This window comes from Canis lupus, chromosome 7 (genome assembly GCF_048164855.1).
Source record: "Canis lupus baileyi chromosome 7, mCanLup2.hap1, whole genome shotgun sequence".
In the NCBI taxonomy this organism is placed as follows: Eukaryota; Metazoa; Chordata; class Mammalia; order Carnivora; family Canidae; genus Canis; species Canis lupus.
In genome coordinates, this window is record NC_132844.1 from 24,375,168 (window position 1) to 24,395,934 (window position 20,767).

At 38.8% G+C, this 20,767-nt stretch overlaps 1 protein-coding gene across 5 annotated transcripts in view; it reads left to right on the forward strand.

The window, feature by feature from the left end:
• Window positions 1-20,767, forward strand: part of RNGTT (RNA guanylyltransferase and 5'-phosphatase) — a 362,293-nt gene that overhangs the window by 99,044 nt on the left and 242,482 nt on the right. For all 5 annotated transcript variants that reach the window (XR_012033880.1, XM_072832087.1, XM_072832088.1 and 2 more), the window contains exon 9: window positions 13,252-13,387. Coding sequence is in view for 4 of the 5 variants with exons in the window: in XM_072832087.1 (XP_072688188.1) it covers window positions 13,252-13,387 (136 nt within the window). In the remaining variant the exon portion in view is untranslated. The remainder of the gene's footprint in view (window positions 1-13,251; window positions 13,388-20,767) is intronic.

Here is a 20,767-nt window from a genome sequence, read left to right on the forward strand (position 1 = left end):
CACTCTGTGTGTCTCTTATGAATAAATAAAATCTTAAAAAAAAAAAAAGGTGTTGTGATGGTGGTATTGTGTTTGTGTGTGTGTTCTCTTTAATTTGTTAATGTGAAAATAAGAATGATTTTAATGTGAATTCTTTGAATTTCTGGAAGATGAAATAAGGTAAAGCTGTGATTTCAAATAGTTTTTCTTTTCGCGGGTTAAAATGTTACTTTTGTCACATAAACAGGCAAATAGTTATTAGTTTGAAAGTAAAGTTCGGGGATCCCTGGGTGGCGCAGCAGTTTAGCGCCTGCCTTTGGCCGAGGGCGCGATCCTGGAGACCCGGGATCGAATCCCACGTCAGGCTCCCGGTGCATGGAGCCTGCTTCTTCCTCTGCCTATGTCTCTGCCTCTCTCTCTCTCTCTCTCTCTCTCTCTCTCTCTGACTGTCATAAATAAATAAAAATTAAAAAAAAAAGAAAGTACGTGTATAGGATTACATTGTTTTATCATCAAATAAATGTCATGTATAGGATTACATTGTTTTATCAAATATTGTTCCTTTTGTGAAAGTAATGCAAATAGTGATTCCTAAACTTATCAGAAGTCTTTCTCTGAGATTCCTGAACTTATTTTGGTAGACTTTGGGCTGTGTTTCAGTAGAATTCTAGTGTAAATGGTGGTTGGGTTGCCAACCAAGGCTTGCTTAATTCCTAAGGTAGCTACTTTACTGACTGTGTATGTCAGCTGTGAAAAATAACAAAAGGTACTGTTCCTTTTGTTCATTTGGAAATGAACCAAATTATAATTGCAACAAATGCAGGAAGTTTATAAAAAACACTATTGACTAGTTAAAAAATTCTGTTGGGGAAAACAGGTTTGCTTTTACAGGATAAGGAGAGTGAGAGTATGATGGAAATTGTGAGAGGGATTCTGTCTGTGATACTGATTATTTTGTGTAGGTGGATTAAAATCTGAATGACTTTTTAATTTTGCTTGATACAGATGTGTCACTAGCCTTGATCAGAGTTTTCTGAGACTCATTAATGGAACTAAGTGAATGAGGTGAGAAAGAGGAAATTGTCTTTATTTAAAAAATTTTTTGGTAAAATATATATAATTTTTTGTAAGAGTTGAAAGAAACAAAAAAATGGGTTAAAGGAGACATGGCTATAGTTTGAAAAAGAGATTACCATTGGATAAAATTTATTGAGTGGTGAGGTGGTGAGAGAAAAAAAAGGCAAAGTGTACATAAGCCTCCATGGGGAAGGAGGAAATCTGGTGTTTGGCAAGTCAGCTGTTCTTGTATTGTTCTTAGAATAAGGTGTGACAGGTGTTGGTGGGTAGGGGGCAGAGTCTGACCACCTGCTCTTGTCAGGCAGGTTCATAATTTTATCTGGGGAAGTGGCTCTAAACTAAATTTTCTTTGTAAGAAATTTTAGTATACCTGAATTTATTTATGTATAGTTTTTACAACCTTGAGAATTAGGCTTGAGGTACTTGTGTGCCAGTTCTTTTGGTAAGAGAGATGAGAAGGAATGTAGCTGGTACAGAGGGTTTGGCCAAGCGCTCTTATGAGAGGAAAGTAAACTTTGGGCTTAATATTACACATTTACCTTGTTTGAAGGACAGGAAATAGATGGCATGTCTCTTGGCGTGAAATTATTATGTAAAGAGCTCGTATCATGTGACCCTTGGTACTGAGGGTATGTTGGGGACCGTAACAGTGAGGTTACATCATAGGCTAACATTTAAATTACTTGAATTCACCTGTTATACAGTGGACAAAAAGGAAAAAAAAAACCCAGCATATCCGTTAGCATCACATGGACTGTAAGTGGTAGAAATCAACTTTGCCTCATTTAAGGAGAGGAATAAATTGGAAGGCTCTAAGGAGAACCAGTCTGGGAAAATGGGTAGGAATCCAGAGCAGCCAGGTATCAAGGACCAGAACCAAGATCAGGCACAAGAACACTTTGCGTAGGAAGCCACCACTGGCATTTGCTGACAGTGACTCTGCTGTCGCTCTGAATCAGTTTTGAGCTATTCCTGTGCTTCTCTGTTATTTGCTGAACTTAAAAGTTTTGGGAAAAGAACATTTGATTGTCTGGTTTATAGAACCTGAGCCTATTTCTAACCTGGTTGCCAGGAGAGGCCTTTTGATTTTCAAAGTGAAAATGAAAATTTACGTATCCAGATTTAAAACATGATGTCTCACTTCTGCCAAGCTAAACCAGTTAGTCCTTCCTCCTCAAATGCTTCATGGCTCAATAAATAGGGTACACCCAGTTTACGTATGCCAGAAGCTAGGAAGTCATCCTTGACTTCTACTCCCTCAACTCTCACCAGTAGCATATTGTCCTGTCAGTCTGCGGCTTAAATACCTTGAGCTTATCTACCTACCACTAAATAGTCCTTGCCACTGTGGTCCCACTTGGTATACAGCAGAAGCTGTATAATATCTCAGGCCTATAGATTGGTTCCTACTCTGAAGGGGTGCATGCTATGTGGGGGTGAAGTTTAAAAAATGTGGGTCAGTTTATGCCTTTTTTTTTTTTTTTTTTTCCAAAAAGCCTTTCAGTGATCTGCCTTATATTTACCTAGTATTTCTCAGCTCTGGTCTACCCTTAAACCAAGATGAGGGACTCTGCAAAACTGCATATCTCCCTTGCCAGCTTGCTTCCTGTTAGGTTTTACCACTGGGACCCCTTGGACGAATTTGGGAAAAAAGAGAGAGGGCTTCTCCTGTTTTCTAGTTTCTTTTTTTTTTTTTTTTAAATTTTTTATTTATTTATGATAGTCACAGAGAGAGAGAGAGAGGCAGAGACACAGGCAGAGGGAGAAGCAGGCTCCATGCACCGGGAGCCTGATGTGGGATTCGATCCCGGGTCTCCAGGATCGCGCCCTGGGCCAAAGGCAGGCGCCAAACTGCTGCGCCACCCAGGGATCCCTGTTTTCTAGTTTCTTTATACCTTCAGCAACCAGTGATAACTATCACTTCATTCTCCAGCTTCTTTTGGCTCTCTCAGCACCAGCCTTGCTGCTCCCTCTCCCAGGTACTGGCTTCTGGGCCACACATTCTAGATAGATAGAGTGCCATTTGCATCTCTTTCTCACCCCTTAGACTGCATCGCCTTAGCAATCTGAGCATCCTCTTTTTTTGTCCCTCTTCCACAGAGATTCAAACTTGAGTTGCAAGGCAGCTTTCATAAAAGGAACAATATTTGATTATAAAACAGTGTATCCAAGGTATCAACTGTGTGGTGCCAACTCCATAGAGGTTTGAACACCAAACTCCATGGACCTCCCCACACTCGTCCAGGCATAGCTCCATAATACCTTTCCTCTAAGCTCCTCATAACACACCTCTTCCATTTTGTTCCCCCAGCCCTGTGGTGGTAGTACTTCCTGCAGTTATGAATTTCTTGATTCCCTTAGCCTTCTCTTTTTACCTTTTCAGCTTTTCAGTATCCATGTAACCAGTTTCCTGTATTAAATGAGTGCTTGAATTACCCATATGATTTGTTTGTCTCATTCAAAGGGTTTTCCATTTTCTAGTAATAAAGTAAAAGAAGATTTTTATTAATTCCTAAATTTGGAACTACTTCTCTAGTTTTAGGCCATGCCACCCCCCCCTTTCTCTCTCTCTCTTTTTTACATGGTGGGGAAAGGGGGAGAGGGAAAGAGAGAATCTTTTTTTTTTTAATCTTTATTTTTTTTTAAATTATTTATTTATTTATGATAGTCACAGAGAGAGAAAGAGAGAGAGAGGCAGAGGGAGAAGCAGGCTCCCATGCACCGGAAGCCCGATGTGGGATTCGATCCCGGGTCTCTAGGATCGCGCCCTGGGCCAAAGGCAGGCGCCAAACCGCTGCGCCACCCAGGGATCCCGGAAAGAGAGAATCTTAAGCAGTCTCCACACCTAGCATGAAGCCCCATGTGTGGCTCTATCTCACAACCTGAAATCATGACCTGAGCAGAAATCAGGAGTCGGATGCTTAACTGACTGAGCCACCCAGGTGCCTCTCCTCTTTTTCTCTTTATGCTTCAGTGTTCTGAAGTTTTTTTAGGTGCTAGAACATGCACATTCAGTTTTTGTCTCAAAGATACTGCACCTGGTAGACTGTACCAAGCTCTGATTGTTAGCACCCCCATCCGCCTTTCTTTCACCTCCCACTCCATAGCAGTTACTTGGCTAACTCCTGCATGACACTGTAGAGGTTATAGACATAGGCTATTGTGTAGGTTTTATCAGCTTTGTTATTTTGCCAGCTTTATGACCTTGGGCAAGTTACTTAATATGCATTTCAGTTTTCTCATCTGGAAAATGGGGATAGTAATTTTACCTACATGGTAGGGTTAATGTAAAGCTTAAATGTGTTAATGCATAGTCGTTGCTCAGTAAGTAATATTAATTATCTACTGTTATCATCAGCTACATGAAAATCCTTCTGGAATGCCTTATGCTTTTATTCATCTCCACACTCTGACAGGTTCCTCCTTTTTTTTTTTTCTTAAAAGATTTTATTTATTTATTCATGATAGACATAGAGAGAGAGAGAGAGAGAGGCAGAGACACAGGCAGAGGGAGAAGCAGGCTCCATGCCGGGAGCCTGACGGGAGACTCGATCCCGGGACTCCAGGATCACGCCCTGGGCCAAAGGCAGGCGCTAAACCACTGAGCCACATGGGCTGCCCTGATACTTTTTAAGTAAATATTAAGCTTTGCAAAGTGCTGGCCTGAGTCCTTGAACAACATGATAGATTATGCCTTCAATATCATTTTTACAAAAGATACAATTGCTTTTTATTTGACCTTTCCTTATGTTGATTTAAATTTTCTTTGAAACACAATCCAGGGGATGGCTAACTTCTTCCAAGAAATCTAGATTCTCCCTATCCACAAGGCATAGCTTTTTTTTTTTTTTTTTTTTTTAAAGATTTTATTTATGTATTTGACACAGAGAGAGAATGAGCACACATACACAAGCAAGGGGAGCAGCAGAGGGAGAGGGAAAAGCAGGCTCTCCACTGAGCAGATTGCCCAGTGCAGGGCTTGATCCCAGGACCCTGCGATTTTGACCTGAGCCAAAAGCAGATACTTAACCAACTGAGCCACCCAAGCACCCCAGGAATTGGTGCTTTTGAAAAGCATGTGCAGGAGTGCTTTAGGAAGTAAGTATTTCTGTTGTCTGCCAGCCTGTTGACCTGGCAGCTGGTCTAGGAGTCTCTCAGGGGCATGGTAATTCTTGATTGAGGCTGATTTTATTTTTTCTAGTGTAACCTGACTCTCTAGAACCTACACCTACTAGGGCTACAGCTGTTTCAATATGTAGCAAGGGCTTGAGTTCTCCACCTTCTCTCCAGGGCCCTGCTGGGACTAATTATTTTGAAAACACTAGTAGCAGCATGCTTCCAATTTAGCCCCCAGATGTAAGCTCTTTTGGTCTTCCTTGCTGCTTTTCAACCTGTTTGTCACACACTTCTTATACCTTAATCAGCTCTCCCATTTCTCCTCCCTTCTCCTAAACATGTGTGTTTGCTCTTTGCTTGTTTATGGGAAACAAATTATCCTCTGTTACATTAACCTCTGCTATGTTAACTTCCATCTCTTTATTTAATGTTTCATTTAATGTTTCTTTCACCCACTGGCCTTACTTGATTGAAGTACATCTTTCAATTGTTTCTTTTTTCTGACAACCAGGAGGTTGGGCCGACTAGTCAGTATTCTCCAGTTGCAGTGGTACATGCAGACAGACTATTATTCCTCTACTTTTTCAATTAACAGGAACAATTTAAATAAAATTCTGTTCTTTTGGGTCTTAGGTCTTTTAACTTTCTTACTTCTATTGCCGTCAATTTTCTCTCATTTGAAGATTTTGGTACTTAGATATCATCTTTATTTTCACCCCTAGTCTTGCCATTTATTCATTTGGTAGCCATAGCCTATCCATTTGTAATTTCCTCAGCTTGAATCCATTTGGACTTTATTTTTTGCATGTGGTGTGAAATACAGCTCCATTCTTGATGATCCACTGATGGGGAAGTAATGATGATAACTTGACCACTTGAGGAATGCTGCATTTTAAAAGTATATAAATCGCCCCATGAATTGATTGGCTCTGAGAAGATAAGGGCAGATAAAAATTCTTAGGAATGTTTAACATGTTTTATGTTTAATGTTTAATATATTTAAAAATTTAATTTTATAGTAATGAATGAGAATTGGACCTGAAATGATAATATCTGGCTATATCATAATCTTGATTCAAAGAGAGGGGTTAGCTATTTTGCTAATGATAGTGCAGTAGAAAGAGCATTGAATAGTTTGAGGTCCAGCCATTTACAGATCACTTACTTTCTCTTTTTTCCTACTGCAAACTGGAGAGAGTAATAACTGATTTATAGTTGTTGGGCTAATAAAATGCAATAATTGGATATAAGTGTATGTGTGTTCTGTAAACTTTCGATGTTTAAGATCTAATAAAAATTAGAGGAGTATTCTCTCCTAAGATAAGATTGCTCTTCATTGTCACATTGTCTCCATAAAAAACTTTGATTTCTCTATACCATGTGTTTTTATAGGAAATGTGTCTTTTTATAGGAATTGTGTGTGTTTTTATAGGAAAAAAGTTTTTTTTTTAAAAAGCATTTGTTATTTGTGGTACTTTAATCTGAATGATAGTTGTTGGGGTTGGCAGAACCGAACATTATTCGGTGCAACTATTGTAAGTCTAAGGAAAAAAACTTATTTATTTATTTATTTATTTATTTTTTTAAATTTATTTTTTATTGGTGTTCAATTTACTAACATACAGAATAACACCCAGTGCCCGTCACCCATTCACTCCCACCCCCCGCCCTCCTCCCCTTCTACCACCCTAGTTCGTTTCCCAGAGTTAGCAGTCTTTACGTTCTGTCTCCCTTTCTGATATTTCCCACACATTTCTTCTCCCTTCCCTTATATTCCCTTTCACTATTATTTATATTCCCCAAATGAATGAGAACATATAATGTTTGTCCTTCTCCGACTGACTTACTTCACTCAGCATAATACCCTCCAGTTCCATCCACGTTGAAGCAAATGGTGGGTATTTGTCATTTCTAATAGCTGAGTAATATTCCATTGTATACATAAACCACATCTTCTTTATCCATTCATCTTTCGTTGGACACCGAGGCTCCTTCCACAGTTTGGCTATCGTGGCCATTGCTGCTATAAACATCGGGGTGCAGGTGTCCCGGCGTTTCATTGCATTTGTATCTTTGGGGTAAATCCCCAACAGTGCAATTGCTGGGTTGTAGGGCAGGTCTATTTTTAACTGTTTGAGGAACCTCCACACAGTTTTCCAGAGTGGCTGCACCAGTTCACATTCCCACCAACAGTGTATGAGGGTTCCCTTTTCTCCGCATCCTCTCCAACATTTGTTGTTTCCTGCCTTGTTAATTTTCCCCATTCTCACTGGTGTGAGGTGGTATCTCATTGTAGTTTTGATTTGTATTTCCTGATGGCAAGTGATGCAGAGCATTTTCTCATATGCATGTTGGCCATGTCTATGTCTTCCTCTGTGAGATTTCTGTTCATGTCTTTTGCCCATTTCATGATTGGATTGTTTGTTTCTTTGGTGTTGAGTTTAATAAGTTCTTTATAGATCTTGGAAACTAGCCCTTTATCTGATATGTCATTTGCAAATATCTTCTCCCATTCTGTAGGTTGTCTTTGAGTTTTGTTGACTGTATCCTTTGCTGTGCAAAAGCTTCTTATCTTGATGAAGTCCCAATAGTTCATTTTTGCTTTTGTTTCTTTTGCCTTCGTGGATGTATCTTGCAAGAAGTTACTATGGCCGAGTTCAAAAAGGGTGTTGCCTGTGTTCTTCTCTAGGATTTTGATGGAATCTTGTCTCACATTTAGATCTTTCATCCATTTTGAGTTTATCTTTGTGTATGGTGAAAGAGAGTGGTCTAGTTTCATTCTTCTGCATGTGGATGTCCAATTTTCCCAGCACCATTTATTGAAGAGACTGTCTTTCTTCCAATGGATAGTCTTTCCTCCTTTATCGAATATTAGTTGCCCATAAAGTTCAGGGTCCACTTCTGGATTCTCTATTCTGTTCCACTGATCTATGTGTCTGTTTTTGTGCCAGTACCACACTGTCTTGATGACCACAGCTTTGTAGTACAACCTGAAATCTGGCATTGTGATGCCCCCAGATATGGTTTTCTTTTTTAAAATTCCCCTGGCTATTCGGGGTCTTTTCTGATTCCACACAAATCTTAAAATAATTTGTTCTAACTCTCTGAAGAAAGTCCATGGTATTTTGATAGGGATTGCATTAAACGTGTATATTGCCCTGGGTAACATTGACATTTTCACAATATTAATTCTGCCAATCCATGAGCATGGAATATTTTTCCATCTCTTTGTGTCTTCCTCAATTTCTTTCAGAAGTGTTCTATAGTTTTGAGGGTATAGATCCTTTACATCTTTGGTTAGGTTTATTCCTAGGTATCTTATGCTTTTGGGTGCAATTGTAAATGGGATTGACTCCTTAATTTCTCTTTCTTCAGTCTCATTGTTAGTGTATAGAAATGCCACTGATTTCTGGGCATTGATTTTGTATCCTGCCACGCTACCAAATTGCTCTATGAGTTCTAGCAATCTTGGGGTGGAGACTTTTGGGTTTTCTATGTAGAGTATCATGTCATCGGCGAAGAGGGAGAGTTTGACTTCTTCTTTGCCAATTTGAATACCTTTAATGTCTTTTTGTTGTCTGATTGCTGAGGCTAGGACTTCCAGTACTATGTTGAACAGCAGTGGTGAGAGTGGACACCCCTGTCTTGTTCCTGATCTTAGGGGAAAGGCTCCTAGTGCTTCCCCTTTGAGAATGATATTTGCTGTGGGCTTTTCATAGATGGCTTTTAAGATGTTGAGGAATGTTCCCTCTATCCCTACACTCTGAAGAGTTTTGATCAGGAATGGATGCTGTATTTTGTCAAATGCTTTCTCTGCATCCAATGAGAGGATCATATGGTTCTTGGTTTTTCTCTTGCTGATATGATGAATCACATTGATTGTTTTACGGGTGTTGAACCAGCCTTGTGTCCCAGGGATATATCCTACTTGGTCATGGTGAATAATTTTCTTAATGTACTGTTGGATCCTATTGGCCAGTATCTTGTTGAGAATTTTTGCATCCATGTTCATCAGGGATATTGGTCTGTAATTCTCCTTTTTGGTGGGGTCTTTGTCTGGCTTTGGAATTAAGGTGATGCTGGCTTCATAGAACGAATTTGGAAGTACTCCATCTCTTTCTATCTTTCCAAACAGCTTTAGGAGAATAGGTATGGTTTTTTCTTTAAACGTTTGATAAAATTCCCCTGGGAAGCCATCTGGCCCTGGACTCTTGTGTCTTGGGAGGTTTTTGATGACTGCTTCAATTTCCTCCCTGGTTATTGGCCTGTTCAGGTTTTCTATTTCTTCCTGTTCCAGTTTTGGTAGTTTGTGGCTTTCCAGGAATGCGTCCATTTCTTCTAGATTGCCTAAGTTATTGGCGTATAGATGTTCATAATATGTTCTTAAAATTGTTTGTATTTCCTTGGTGTTGGAAGGAAATACAAACTATCGTGGCCATTCTCCTTTCTGATTCATGATTTTATTAATTTGAGTCTTCTCTCTCTTCTTTTTAATAAGGCTGGCTAATGGTTTATCTATCTTATTAATTCTTTCAAAGAACCAACTCCTGGTTCTGTTGATCTGTTCCACAGTTCTTCTGGTCTCGATTTCGTTGAGTTCTGCTCGAATCTTTATTAACTCCCTTCTTCTCTTGGGTGTAGGATCTATTCGCTGTTTTTTCTCTAGCTCCTTTATGTGTAAGGTTAGCTTTTGTATTTGAGTTCTTTCCAGTTTTTGAATGGATGCTTGTATTGCGATGTATTTCCCCCTTAGGACTGCTTTTGCTGCATCCCAAAGATTTTGAATGGTTGTATCTTCATTCTCATTAGTTTCCATGAATCTTTTTAATTCTTCCTTAATTTCCTGGTTGACCCTTTATCTTTTAGCAGGATGGTCCTTAACCTCCACGTGTTTGAGGTCCTTCCAAACTTCTTGTTGTGATTTAGTTCTAATTTCAAGGCATTATGGTCCGAGAATATGCAGGGGACAATCCCAATCTTTTGGTATCGGTTCAGACCCGATTTGTGACCCAATATGTGGTCTATTCTGGAGAAAGTTCCATGTGCGCTTGAGAAGAATGTGTATTCAGTTGAGTTTGGATGTAAAGTTCTGTAGATATCTGTGAAATCCATCTGGTCCAGTGTATCATTTAAAGCCCTCGTTTCTTTGGAGATGTTGTGCTTAGAAGACCTATCGAGTATAGAAAGAGCTAGATTGAAGTCACCAAGTATAAGTGTATTATTATCTAAGTATTTCTTCACTTTGGTTAATAATTGATTTATATATTTGGCAGCTCCCACATTCGGAGCATATATATTGAGGATTGTTAAGTCCTCTTGTTGAATAGATCCTTTAAGTATGATATAGTGTTCCTCTTCATCTCTCACTACAGTCTTTGGGGTAAATTTTAGTTTATCTGATATAAGGATGGCTACCCCTGCTTTCTTTTGAGGACCATTCGAATGGTAAATGGTTCTCCAACCTTTTATTTTCAGGCTGTAGGTGTCCTTCTGTCTAAATGAGTCTCTTGTAGACAGCAAATAGATGGGTCCTGCTTTTTTATCCAGTCTGAAACCCGGTGCCTTTTGATGGGGTCATTAAGCCCGTTCACATTCAGAGTTACTATTGAGAGATATGAGTTTAGTGTCATCATGATATCTATTCAGTCCTTGTTTTTGTGGACTGTTCCACTGAACTTCTTCTTAAAGGGGAATTTTAAGAGTCCCCCTTAAAATTTCTTGCAGAGCTGGTTTGGAGGTCACATATTCTTTTAGTTGCTGCCTGTCTTGGAAGCTCTTTATCTCTCCTTCCATTTTGAATGAGAGCCTTGCTGGATAAAGTATTCTTGGTTGCATGTTCTTCTCATTTAGGACCCTGAATATATCCTGCCAGCCCTTTCTGGCCTGCCAGGTCTCTGTGGAGAGGTCTGCTGTTACCCTAATACTCCTCCCCATAAAAGTCAGGGATTTCTTGTCTCTTGCTGCTTTAAGGATCTTCTCTTTATCTTTGGAATTTGCAAGCTTCACTATTAAATGTCGAGGTGTTGAACGGTTTTTATTGATTTTAGGGGGGATCTCTCTATTTCCTGGATCTGAATGCCTGTTTCCTTTCCCAGATTAGGAAAGTTTTCAGCTAGAATTTGTTCAAATACATATTCTGGCCCTCTGTCCCTTTCGGCGCCCTCGGGAACCCCAATTAAACGTAGGTTTTTCTTCCTCAGGCTGTCGTATTTCCCTTAATCTATCTTCATGGTCTTTTGTTTGTCTCTTTTTTCCTCAGTTTCCTTCTTTGCTATCAACTTGTCTTCTATGTCACTCACTTGTTCTTCCACCTCGTTAACCCTCGTCGTTAGGACTTCTAGTTTGGATTGCATCTCATTCAATTGATTTTTAATTTCTGCCTGATTAGCTCTAAATTCTGCAGTCATGAAGTCTCTTGAGTCCTTTATACTTTTTTCTAGAGCCACCAGTAGCTGTATAATAGTGCTTCTGAATTGGCTTTCTGACATTGAATTGTAATCCAGATTTTGTAACTCTGTGGGAGAGAGGACTGTTTCTGATTCTTTCTTTTGAGGTGAGGTTTTCCTTCTAGTCATTTTGCTCAGTGCAGAGTGGCCAAAAGCAAGTTGTATTGGGAAAAAGAGAAAAAGAGAGGAGAGAAAGAAGGAAAGAAAAGAGAAAGAGAAAAAAAAGGGAAGAAAAAAAACGAAAAAAAAAAAGAAAAAGAGAAAGAACAAGAAAGAAAAAAAGGGGGTGGGGGAAGGAAACAAATCAAAAAGCAAAACAAAACAAAACAAAACAAAAAAAGAACCACGGGGGAGTATCTTCTGATTCTGTGTTCTTTAAGTCCCTTGGCTTCTCCTGGAAGTTGTCAGTCTAGCTGGTGTTCTGGGGGAGGGGCCTGCTGTGCTGATTTTCAGGTGTTAGCAGTTGGGGGAGCTGCTGTGCCCCCTGCCTGGTGCAGGGCTCAGTGGGGGTTGTTTACCCCGTGAGGCCGCAGGAGGAACAGCCCCAGTGGCGGGGCCAGCTCTGGAAACCTGGATTCAGCTCCGGCAGGAACTCCGTCTGCAGGGCCTGGAGGCTCCAGGGTGGGGCCGCTGATCTGCTCAGCTGGGGCAGGAGCGTCCTCGCCGTCCTGGGCCCTCCCGGCCTCTGCCTGTCCCGGGGGAGGCCGGATCCTGGGCTGTGTCCCGGCGCCCTGTGCTCCGGGGCCTGCGCTGTTGGATTCGCGCTCCCGGGCCGCGCAGCCCCCTCCGCGGAGCTGCTCCTGGAACCGCGCAAGCCCCTCTGCACGGAACCTCTTCCTCTGCCCGAGCCCCTCCGAGCTGCTCCCGGGGTGCGCAGCCCCCTCCGCGGAGCCGCCGCCGGAGCCCCTCCTGGCTGCTCCGGGTCCCGCCGTGCGCGCTGCAGCCCTTAGGGAGCTCGGCGCACTCTCCTGGGCGCGCAGTTGCTCTGTTACTGCCCCAGGGAACCCGAGGGTTCCTCGCCCTCCTGGGTTCTGCTCCACCTCCCTGGAGCCCCTTTCCGCCCGGGAAGGTCGGTGCAGCTCCTGCGTCTCCGGGACGGGGCTCTCCTGTCTTGGGGACACTCGCCCCGGCCTCAGCCCGGCTCCTCGCGGGGCCCCTCCCCCTTGGAGGCCTTTGTTCCTTTATTTCTTTTTCCCCGTCTTCCTGCCTTGATAGATGCGCGAACTCTTCTCACTGTAGCATTCCAGCTGGTCTCTCTTTAAATCTCAGGCCGAATTCATAGATTTTCAGGATAATTTGAAGGTTTTCTAGGTAGTTTGGTGGAGACAGGTGATTTGGAGACCCTACTCTTCCGCCATCTTGCTCCTCCCCCCAACTTTTTTTTTTAAAGATTCTTTATATATTTATTCATGAGAGACACACAGAGGCAAAGACCCAGGCAGAGGGAGAAGCAGGCTCCCTGTGGGGAGCTCGATGTGGGACTCAATCCCAGGACCCCAGGATCACGACCTGAGCCAAAGGCAGATGTTCAACCACTGAGCCACCCAGGCGCCTCTCAGAAAAAAACTTATTTTTTATGATCCTATACTTGAATTATACTGTTATAATTATCTTTTTAATGTTTCATTTACAGGTATATGATGTTGATTGATGGCACAAATGAAGTTTTTATGATTGATAGAGATAATTCAGTGTTTCATGTTTCAAATCTGGAATTTCCATTTCGTAAAGATCTCCGTATACATTTATCAAATACTCTCTTGGATGGGGTAAGTCCCTTGTTGTTGTTACTGTTTTAAATTAGACCAACACTGCTATTTTTGTTTTTTCTTGCAAGTGAATGTTTTTTTTTAGAGTGGGGAGGGTCATAGGGAGAGGAAGAGAAAGAATCTTAAGCAGGATCCAGTGCCCAGAGCGGAGCCCAAAGTGGGGCTCAACCTCACAACCGTGAGATCATGATCTGAACTGAAATCAAGAGTTGGACACGTAATTGACTACAGGCGCCCTTAAATGTGTATTTTTATTAATTCATTAGGAAACTTATAATCTAGTTTTTTGAAGTTTTTTTTTTTTTTTTTTTTGAGAAAACACTCTCACTTGATCATTGTCTTGGGTATGGGAATAAGTGAACAAGGTTAAATCTTATTTATTTATTTTTTTGCTCTTTGTGACTGAAAAAATAATGCTTGTTGAAAAAGACTGTTTTATTATTTTAATATTAATTGAATTTCAGTTACTTGATGCAACATTATCACATTTTCCCTTGACTCTTCAGCTACATGGACTAGTAATTCTTGTTTAAAGAGAATCATGCCTTTGAAAGCAACCATTATACTTTTATATTTGAATTTTAAAAGCTGGTATGAGTTTTCCTATTTCAGAAAATCTGTATTTAATACTCATAAAATTACTTGATTAAAAATGTTTTAACTTGCTCCTGTATAAACAGCTTTCTTCATCCCAATTCTGAAAATATTTGTTCATTGTAAATACAAATTAAAATAATATAGAACATTAGGAAAAAGCTGGTAAAAATCACCAGATCTACCATTGGAGTAACTTTGATGACCATTTTGATGAACATTATTCTAGGCTTTTCTCTGTGACAGAGTGTTCAATCTTATGTCTGCTCCTGTGGGATGTAACATTCATATTAGTAATAGCAACTCAGAACTTAGATTCTTTAGGGTCTTTGGGATCCCTTATAGTCCAGTAGGATTCTGAATAATCGTGGAACCTCTTCCTTGGTCGAAAATGAGAACTCTGGTGAAATATGCATGAAAAGAACCAAATGGTACATGTGTTTTGTAACTTGTTCTCCCCCCCCCCCACCCCAATAGCAATTTGTTTTGGACCTCTTTCTCACGTAAATATCTGAATGGTATACCATTGTATAAGTTAACACCATAATTTGGGGTATCCAAACTATCTTGACTGTGAAAATTGTAGCAGATGCTCTTTAAAAATATGATCATCTCAATAACACAGCCTCAACTTAATGAATTAGACTCTCCCAAGGGGTCAGAGTTATCTGTACTTTTGGAAGCGCCCAAGTGATTCTAATCAGGCAAGTTTAAGAAACAGTTTTGTAATTTATTTAACCAGTCCTCTTTTGGTAGATGTTTTGATTTTTTTTTTTTTTAAGATTTTATTTATTCATGATACACAGAGAGAGAGAAACAGAGACACGGGCAGAGGGTGAAGCAGGCTCCATGCAGGGAGCCTGACATGGGACTCGATCCGAGGACTCCAGGATCACGCCCTGGACCTAAGGCAGGCACCAAACCCCTGAGGCACCCAGTGATCCCATGTTTTGATTTTTTTTTTTTATTGTAAGACACTTAAATGCATATCCTTATGCCCCTTTCCTTTCATAGTTGTACAATTTTATAACTAAGATTTCTTAGAGGTGAGATTATAATGTGTATTAAGAATCTTTTGATTGTGGGTAGCTGAAGTCCAACTTAAAGTAACTGAAGAAAGAAAATTAATTGGCACAAATAAATGTTTTAGCTTGACCTGCTTCAAGCTGGATCTGGGGCCTCAAAGAATACTGGCAAGGTTTTGTTGTTTTTTTTCTTTGCTTTACTTGTCTGTTTGGTCTCATTCTTCATGAAGGCTTTTTCACATGGGAGGCAAGTTGCATTGTAGTGCAAGCAGAAAGAGAACTTTGTCTTTAATACTCATATGTCAGTCGCAGGGAGGACTCCAAAGGGTTACATACCGATGGAAGCCACTCAGTCACTGGTAGCACTACCACTTGGGAGTGCAAGAGGAATAGTGTTCCTAAGGAGGGGATGGTAATAGGCTCTACCCTGTTCACTATGCTATGTATGAGGGCATGCCCACTATAAATTTGACAGGTATAATTGGCACCCTTCTTTCCAGAAAGTTTGAACCCATGCACATTTCTACCAACCATATGTAAAGGATCTGTATACTCCTAAACACTGGGTTTTGAAAATTTTGAATATTTTCTAATTTGATGAGGGAAGGAATTCTTTTTTATGGGACAGTGTAACATAGTGATTAAGAACTCTGAGTCTATCTGTTGGTGCCTTACTGGCTTCATCAGTTGTTATATAAGAGATTTAAGTAATTTATTCAGTTTTTTCATCTGAGTGAAGGGAGGCTAGGAACAATACTTAGATTTTGATGCTATTTTGAAGATTAAGTTGGATAGTTTATAAAGTACTGGCACTAGTGTCTGACACATAGTAAATATTTAATTATGTGGATTGTTAATGAGGTTTAACATTTTGTCACTTCTTTGTGAATTACTGTATTTCTTTTGTGAGTTGCTGGTTCAGATCCTTTGTATGTTTTTCTCTTGGATATTCATCTTTTTCTTACTGATTTGTAAGAAGTTTTTGCCTGTTAGGGTATTACTTTGTGACATATATTTTGAAAAAAATGTATTTTGCTTTTTGGTGTTTTCTGTGGCACAGGTTTAAATTTATATAGGTAAATTTATGTAGGTAAAATTATAAACATTTAGTTTTTCATACTTGGCTTTAATATCATTTTAAGAAATTTTTACTTAGTTTTCTTCCTATTTTTCATATTTTACTTTAGAATTATTATAATACCTGTATTTTCTTTTAGTATATTTTAGTTTTATTTGTATATTTAAATATTTGATCTATCTGAAATATATTTTGAAAAAAAGAATAAGGTAAGGGTGTGATTTTATTTATTTCCAAATGTCTAAACTGTTGTCTCAACACCATTCAACTCATCTGTTTTTCCTTTTTAATTGGATATATGATTTTTATTGTGTAGTGGATTCCCTTATATATCATTGTTTCTTTTTTCATTTGTTTTCTCATTCCATTAGTTTTTTTGTCTTTCAGTGATAGTTTTAGATTGATTTTAATACTTTCATTTTAGCATATAGTTTAATGTTTGGCTGTTTAAGTGCACCCAGTCTCCTGGTTGTTCTGATTTGCCACTTAGATTTTGCTCTCTTTAGCTTTTGGGTGAATGGGCTATTTGATTAAGAGGTTAGTCTGTACTTAATGTGCAAATCTATAAAACAATAAGCTTATACTTTTCTCTACAATCTCTGGTAGGCTTGTCTTCAGAGTGTTCATCTTTCCCTTTGCTGTATTTGGTTGAATGGTTTATCCCTTTGCCACACATTCACTGCCTTTCTCTGGAGGGAAAGGGACTCTACATCTTTATTATAACTTCTCACAACTTCAGGTCTCCTTTCTACAGGGATACTACTTATATTTTTAAGATTTCTAACCTTTCTTCAATGTTAACTTTTTTCATGAGCCAGACTGAATTATATGTGGCCAATAATTCTCTGGAATTTGTATGAGAATCCTTTGTTGTTTTAATCCAGATGAAATTTGCTCCTCTATTTCTGGCTTTTATTCGCTGTTGGGATGATACGGAGTGGCTTGTGAATGATTACTTAAATTATCAATGGTACAATGATCCTAATGAAAATCACATGCATAAAATACATACTTATTTGTTTAACAGAGGGAATATCATTTTCCAAGTGTCCTGAATGCTTTTGGCCCCATCCCATGTACATTGTTTTTATTTACCAGCTAGATAGATATTGGAGTGTGCAAACCAGTAGATGGAAGACTGATGGGAGAATAAGATGTTTAAATTAGTAATTCCTGAGATATAGTTTGGGGTGATGAGAAGATTCAGGATGTGACCTAGGGAAGATGAAAGTTTGAGGTTGTGTGAAGAAGAGCAATGGAAGTAACATCAAGGAAAACATTAGGTGATTCTTAATGAGTGATGGTAGGAGTTCAGGTTGAGAGTTTGACTATGAACCAGGTACTAAAGATTAGAAAAGAAGAAAAGAAGGTAGTATGGTTGGATGGAGTGGCAGAGACTGAGCAGAGTAAATATAGTCACAAAACAAAGAGAGTACTCTGTGGGGCTGTAGTAAAATGTCAGTTTGTAATGACACTATATATACATAAACATTTGGAACATGTATGTGCAGCACACACACACACACGCACACACACACACACACCCTGTGATTGACAGAGCCATTATGTACGGTTGGAAGTGTTGTCCACTGCACATCTCCAGGGTGTGCCATTCTCAATTCTGTAGTTAGTGTGACTGGCACCCCTGGAGTTGTGCTGTTTGTAAACTGCACAGCCAGTGTGGCAGATCTGGCAGTGCCTTCATGGGAACAAGAAGAACATTCTGTTTTTGTTAACTTCATTTAAGATATAATTTTTTAGCATTGTAATCAATAAAATAAAAGGAAGAAAAGGACTCTTAAGTTAAAGCATTTGCCACGGTTTAGTATAGTTTATCATTGAACTAATATTTTTTTGAATGCTTTTCATGTTCAGGTTGCTGTGCCAAGAATGCAGAGGGTTGAAAACAAGGCCTCACCCTTGAGACATTATACTTCATTTGATAGGGTGGAGAAAAATTGGTAGTGATGGAGGAGACCTTCAAATAAAACAATAACTTGATGATTGGTTTTTAAAAAAAGTCTAGTGGTGGTTTAGAGAAGAAATAAATTACATCTAGTTTGGAATGAAAGAAGTTTTATAGAGGAATTAGCATTAGATATGGAAAGATTTCTTTAGAAAGAGATTTTTTGTTGGACATGGGCTGAGGGCATTCCAGGTAGGAAATAATGCTTAAAAATTAGATGTTTAACCATCTGCAGATTTAACTGAGCAATACTATTTATTTTCACCCCAAACTTGGACAAATGAAAGCTGCATAATAGACTCTTGCGAAGTTTTAAAATAGCAATATGATTCATGATGTCAATTTACTTGGACCAGAATTATAGTTGCCATATCTGTTTTTCCAGTTAGTTAATTAAAACAGTCCTCTGTAGTTTCCTGTTTCTTCTACATTTTCATTTGCAAATTGTTTTTGTAAAATTCCAAATCCAAGAATAACTCAAACTACCTAATTGTCTGGCTGTCAGATGTGAACATTGAAGTTTTTGTTTTGCTCTCTAAATTATGTTCTTTGACCCACAAAATGTGGAAAATAGGAGTTTAGAAATATGGCATTAATTCATTTGAAACAATCAGTGAAATTCAGTTGATTTTATATTGAGGTTAAGAGGAGAATATAGCAGTTAGTCACCAAAGTTAATAGCAAGAATCTTGGAAAAAATGGCATGCCTTTTCAACTGTTAATGTTTTTTGTAAAGGAATATGCATATTCATTGCTAAAATTTTAGAAAGTCTGTACATCATAAAGTAGAAAAATTAAACTGTCAAGAAGAGGTTACATTTTAACATTTTGTATTTTCTTTCCGTCATTTTGTTGTGCCTATATTTTCAGAATGTATATAATTAATATATATATAGCTGACATTTAATATATGCTGTGTATCTAGGGTTCCATCATTTCCCTTCATTTTGAAGAACTGATTTTAGGATTTAAAAATATTTAGTTTTATGTTTAAGAATTGAAACATAATTGACATGCTATAAAATTCACCTTTCTAAGCTGTATAATTTAGCAGTCTTTAGTATATACACAAGATTGTGCAACCATTACTACTATCTAATTCCAGAATGTTTCATCACCTAGGTGGACAATGATAATTAGAAGTAAGTGGGCCTTGAAAGGATTTTGAGGAATGGGTTACCTTTGAGATGAACTTTGAAGGTCTGCAGGTTTCCAGAGAACAGTTAATTAAAACCCTTCATTGGTTCTCCATTGCCCATAGCATGAAACCCAAACTACTGAACATAATATTCTTTATATCTGGGCCATGCCCATATGTCTTTAGCATTGTCTTTGATTGTGAACCCTCGAACTATAAGCTCCATCTATACTGAGCTTTGGACAATTTACCTAAAACCATCATTTTTCATGCCTTTGTAATACTATTTGGCTCATTCACCATCCTGCTAGGAAATACCCACTTGTACCTTTCAGGATTTAAGGAATGGATCACAATGTCTTATTATCAAACCTTTCTCTTACTCTTCAAGTAGAAATAACTACTCCTAGTTAAGTCTATACTATATATCCTTATTTGGCTGAAATAGTGTAGGTTACCTCTGCTGTCTTGGTATAGTTATTAATAGGAAATCTTTCAAGTATTCTGATTTAGACAGCTGCATGGTCACTCTATCTATATAGCAGCCTTTCATTAAACTAGAACTTTTCGCTGGACCTAGTCTAGCTACTGTGTATTTTCTTCTCTTTTGGGGCTCTGTTTTGAAGGTAGAGACTGTATGCTTAATTTCTCCAGTACTTTTCGCTGGACCTAGTCTAGCTACTATGTAGTTTCTTCTCTTTCTGGGGCTCTGTTTTGAAGGTAGAGACTGTATGCTTAATTTCTCCAGTATTTGGAGCTATGTCTAATAACATAGCCTGGGCTCAGGAAATATTGGATGGATAGGTAGAGAAGGGTGGATACCTGGGGACTACAAAAAAGATAATGGAATATAGGAAAGTACAGAGGATAGGAAAGTCAAACGTGAGGGTTTTTTTTGTTGTTGTTGTTGTTTGTTTTTTTGTGGGGCTCATAATGCAGGTCTTAAGTTGCAGGTTTCTCCACAGCAATATTTAATATCAAAAGACAACGGAGCAATTTCTAATGATTTCTTGAGCAATATAAAATTGCTGTATCTTGCAGTTTTCCTTAGTTTTTTTTTTTAGTTTAGGGTTTATTGAGCATCTTTTATCTATGGGTTTACAAGTTTTTCTTTTTTATTTTTTTTCCTTAAGATTTTATTTATTTATTTTTGAGAGACAGGAGAGAGAGGTAGAGACATAGGCAGAGGGAGAAGCAGGCTTCCAGTAGGAACCTGATGCGAGACTCGATCCCAAGACCCCGGGATCATGACCTGAGCTGAAGGCAGATGCTCAACCACTGAGTTAGCCAGGCATCCCAGGTTTACAATTTTCCTTAAAAGTAATTTTTTTTTGCTATTATTTCTACTCTTTACCTGTCTGAAGATTTGATTATTAATGCTGTTTTCATTAAAAACAACTTTTATCTTTCTATTTCAATTTTGGGTAGTTTCTGTTGCTGTATCTGTAAGTTCACTAATCTCTTCTTTTGTAGTGTCTAAATTGCATGGTATTTTTCCATCCATAATATTTTTACTTCAGGCATTGTAGTTTTCACCTCTGAAAATTCATTTTGAGTCTTTTTTTTAAAGATTTTATTT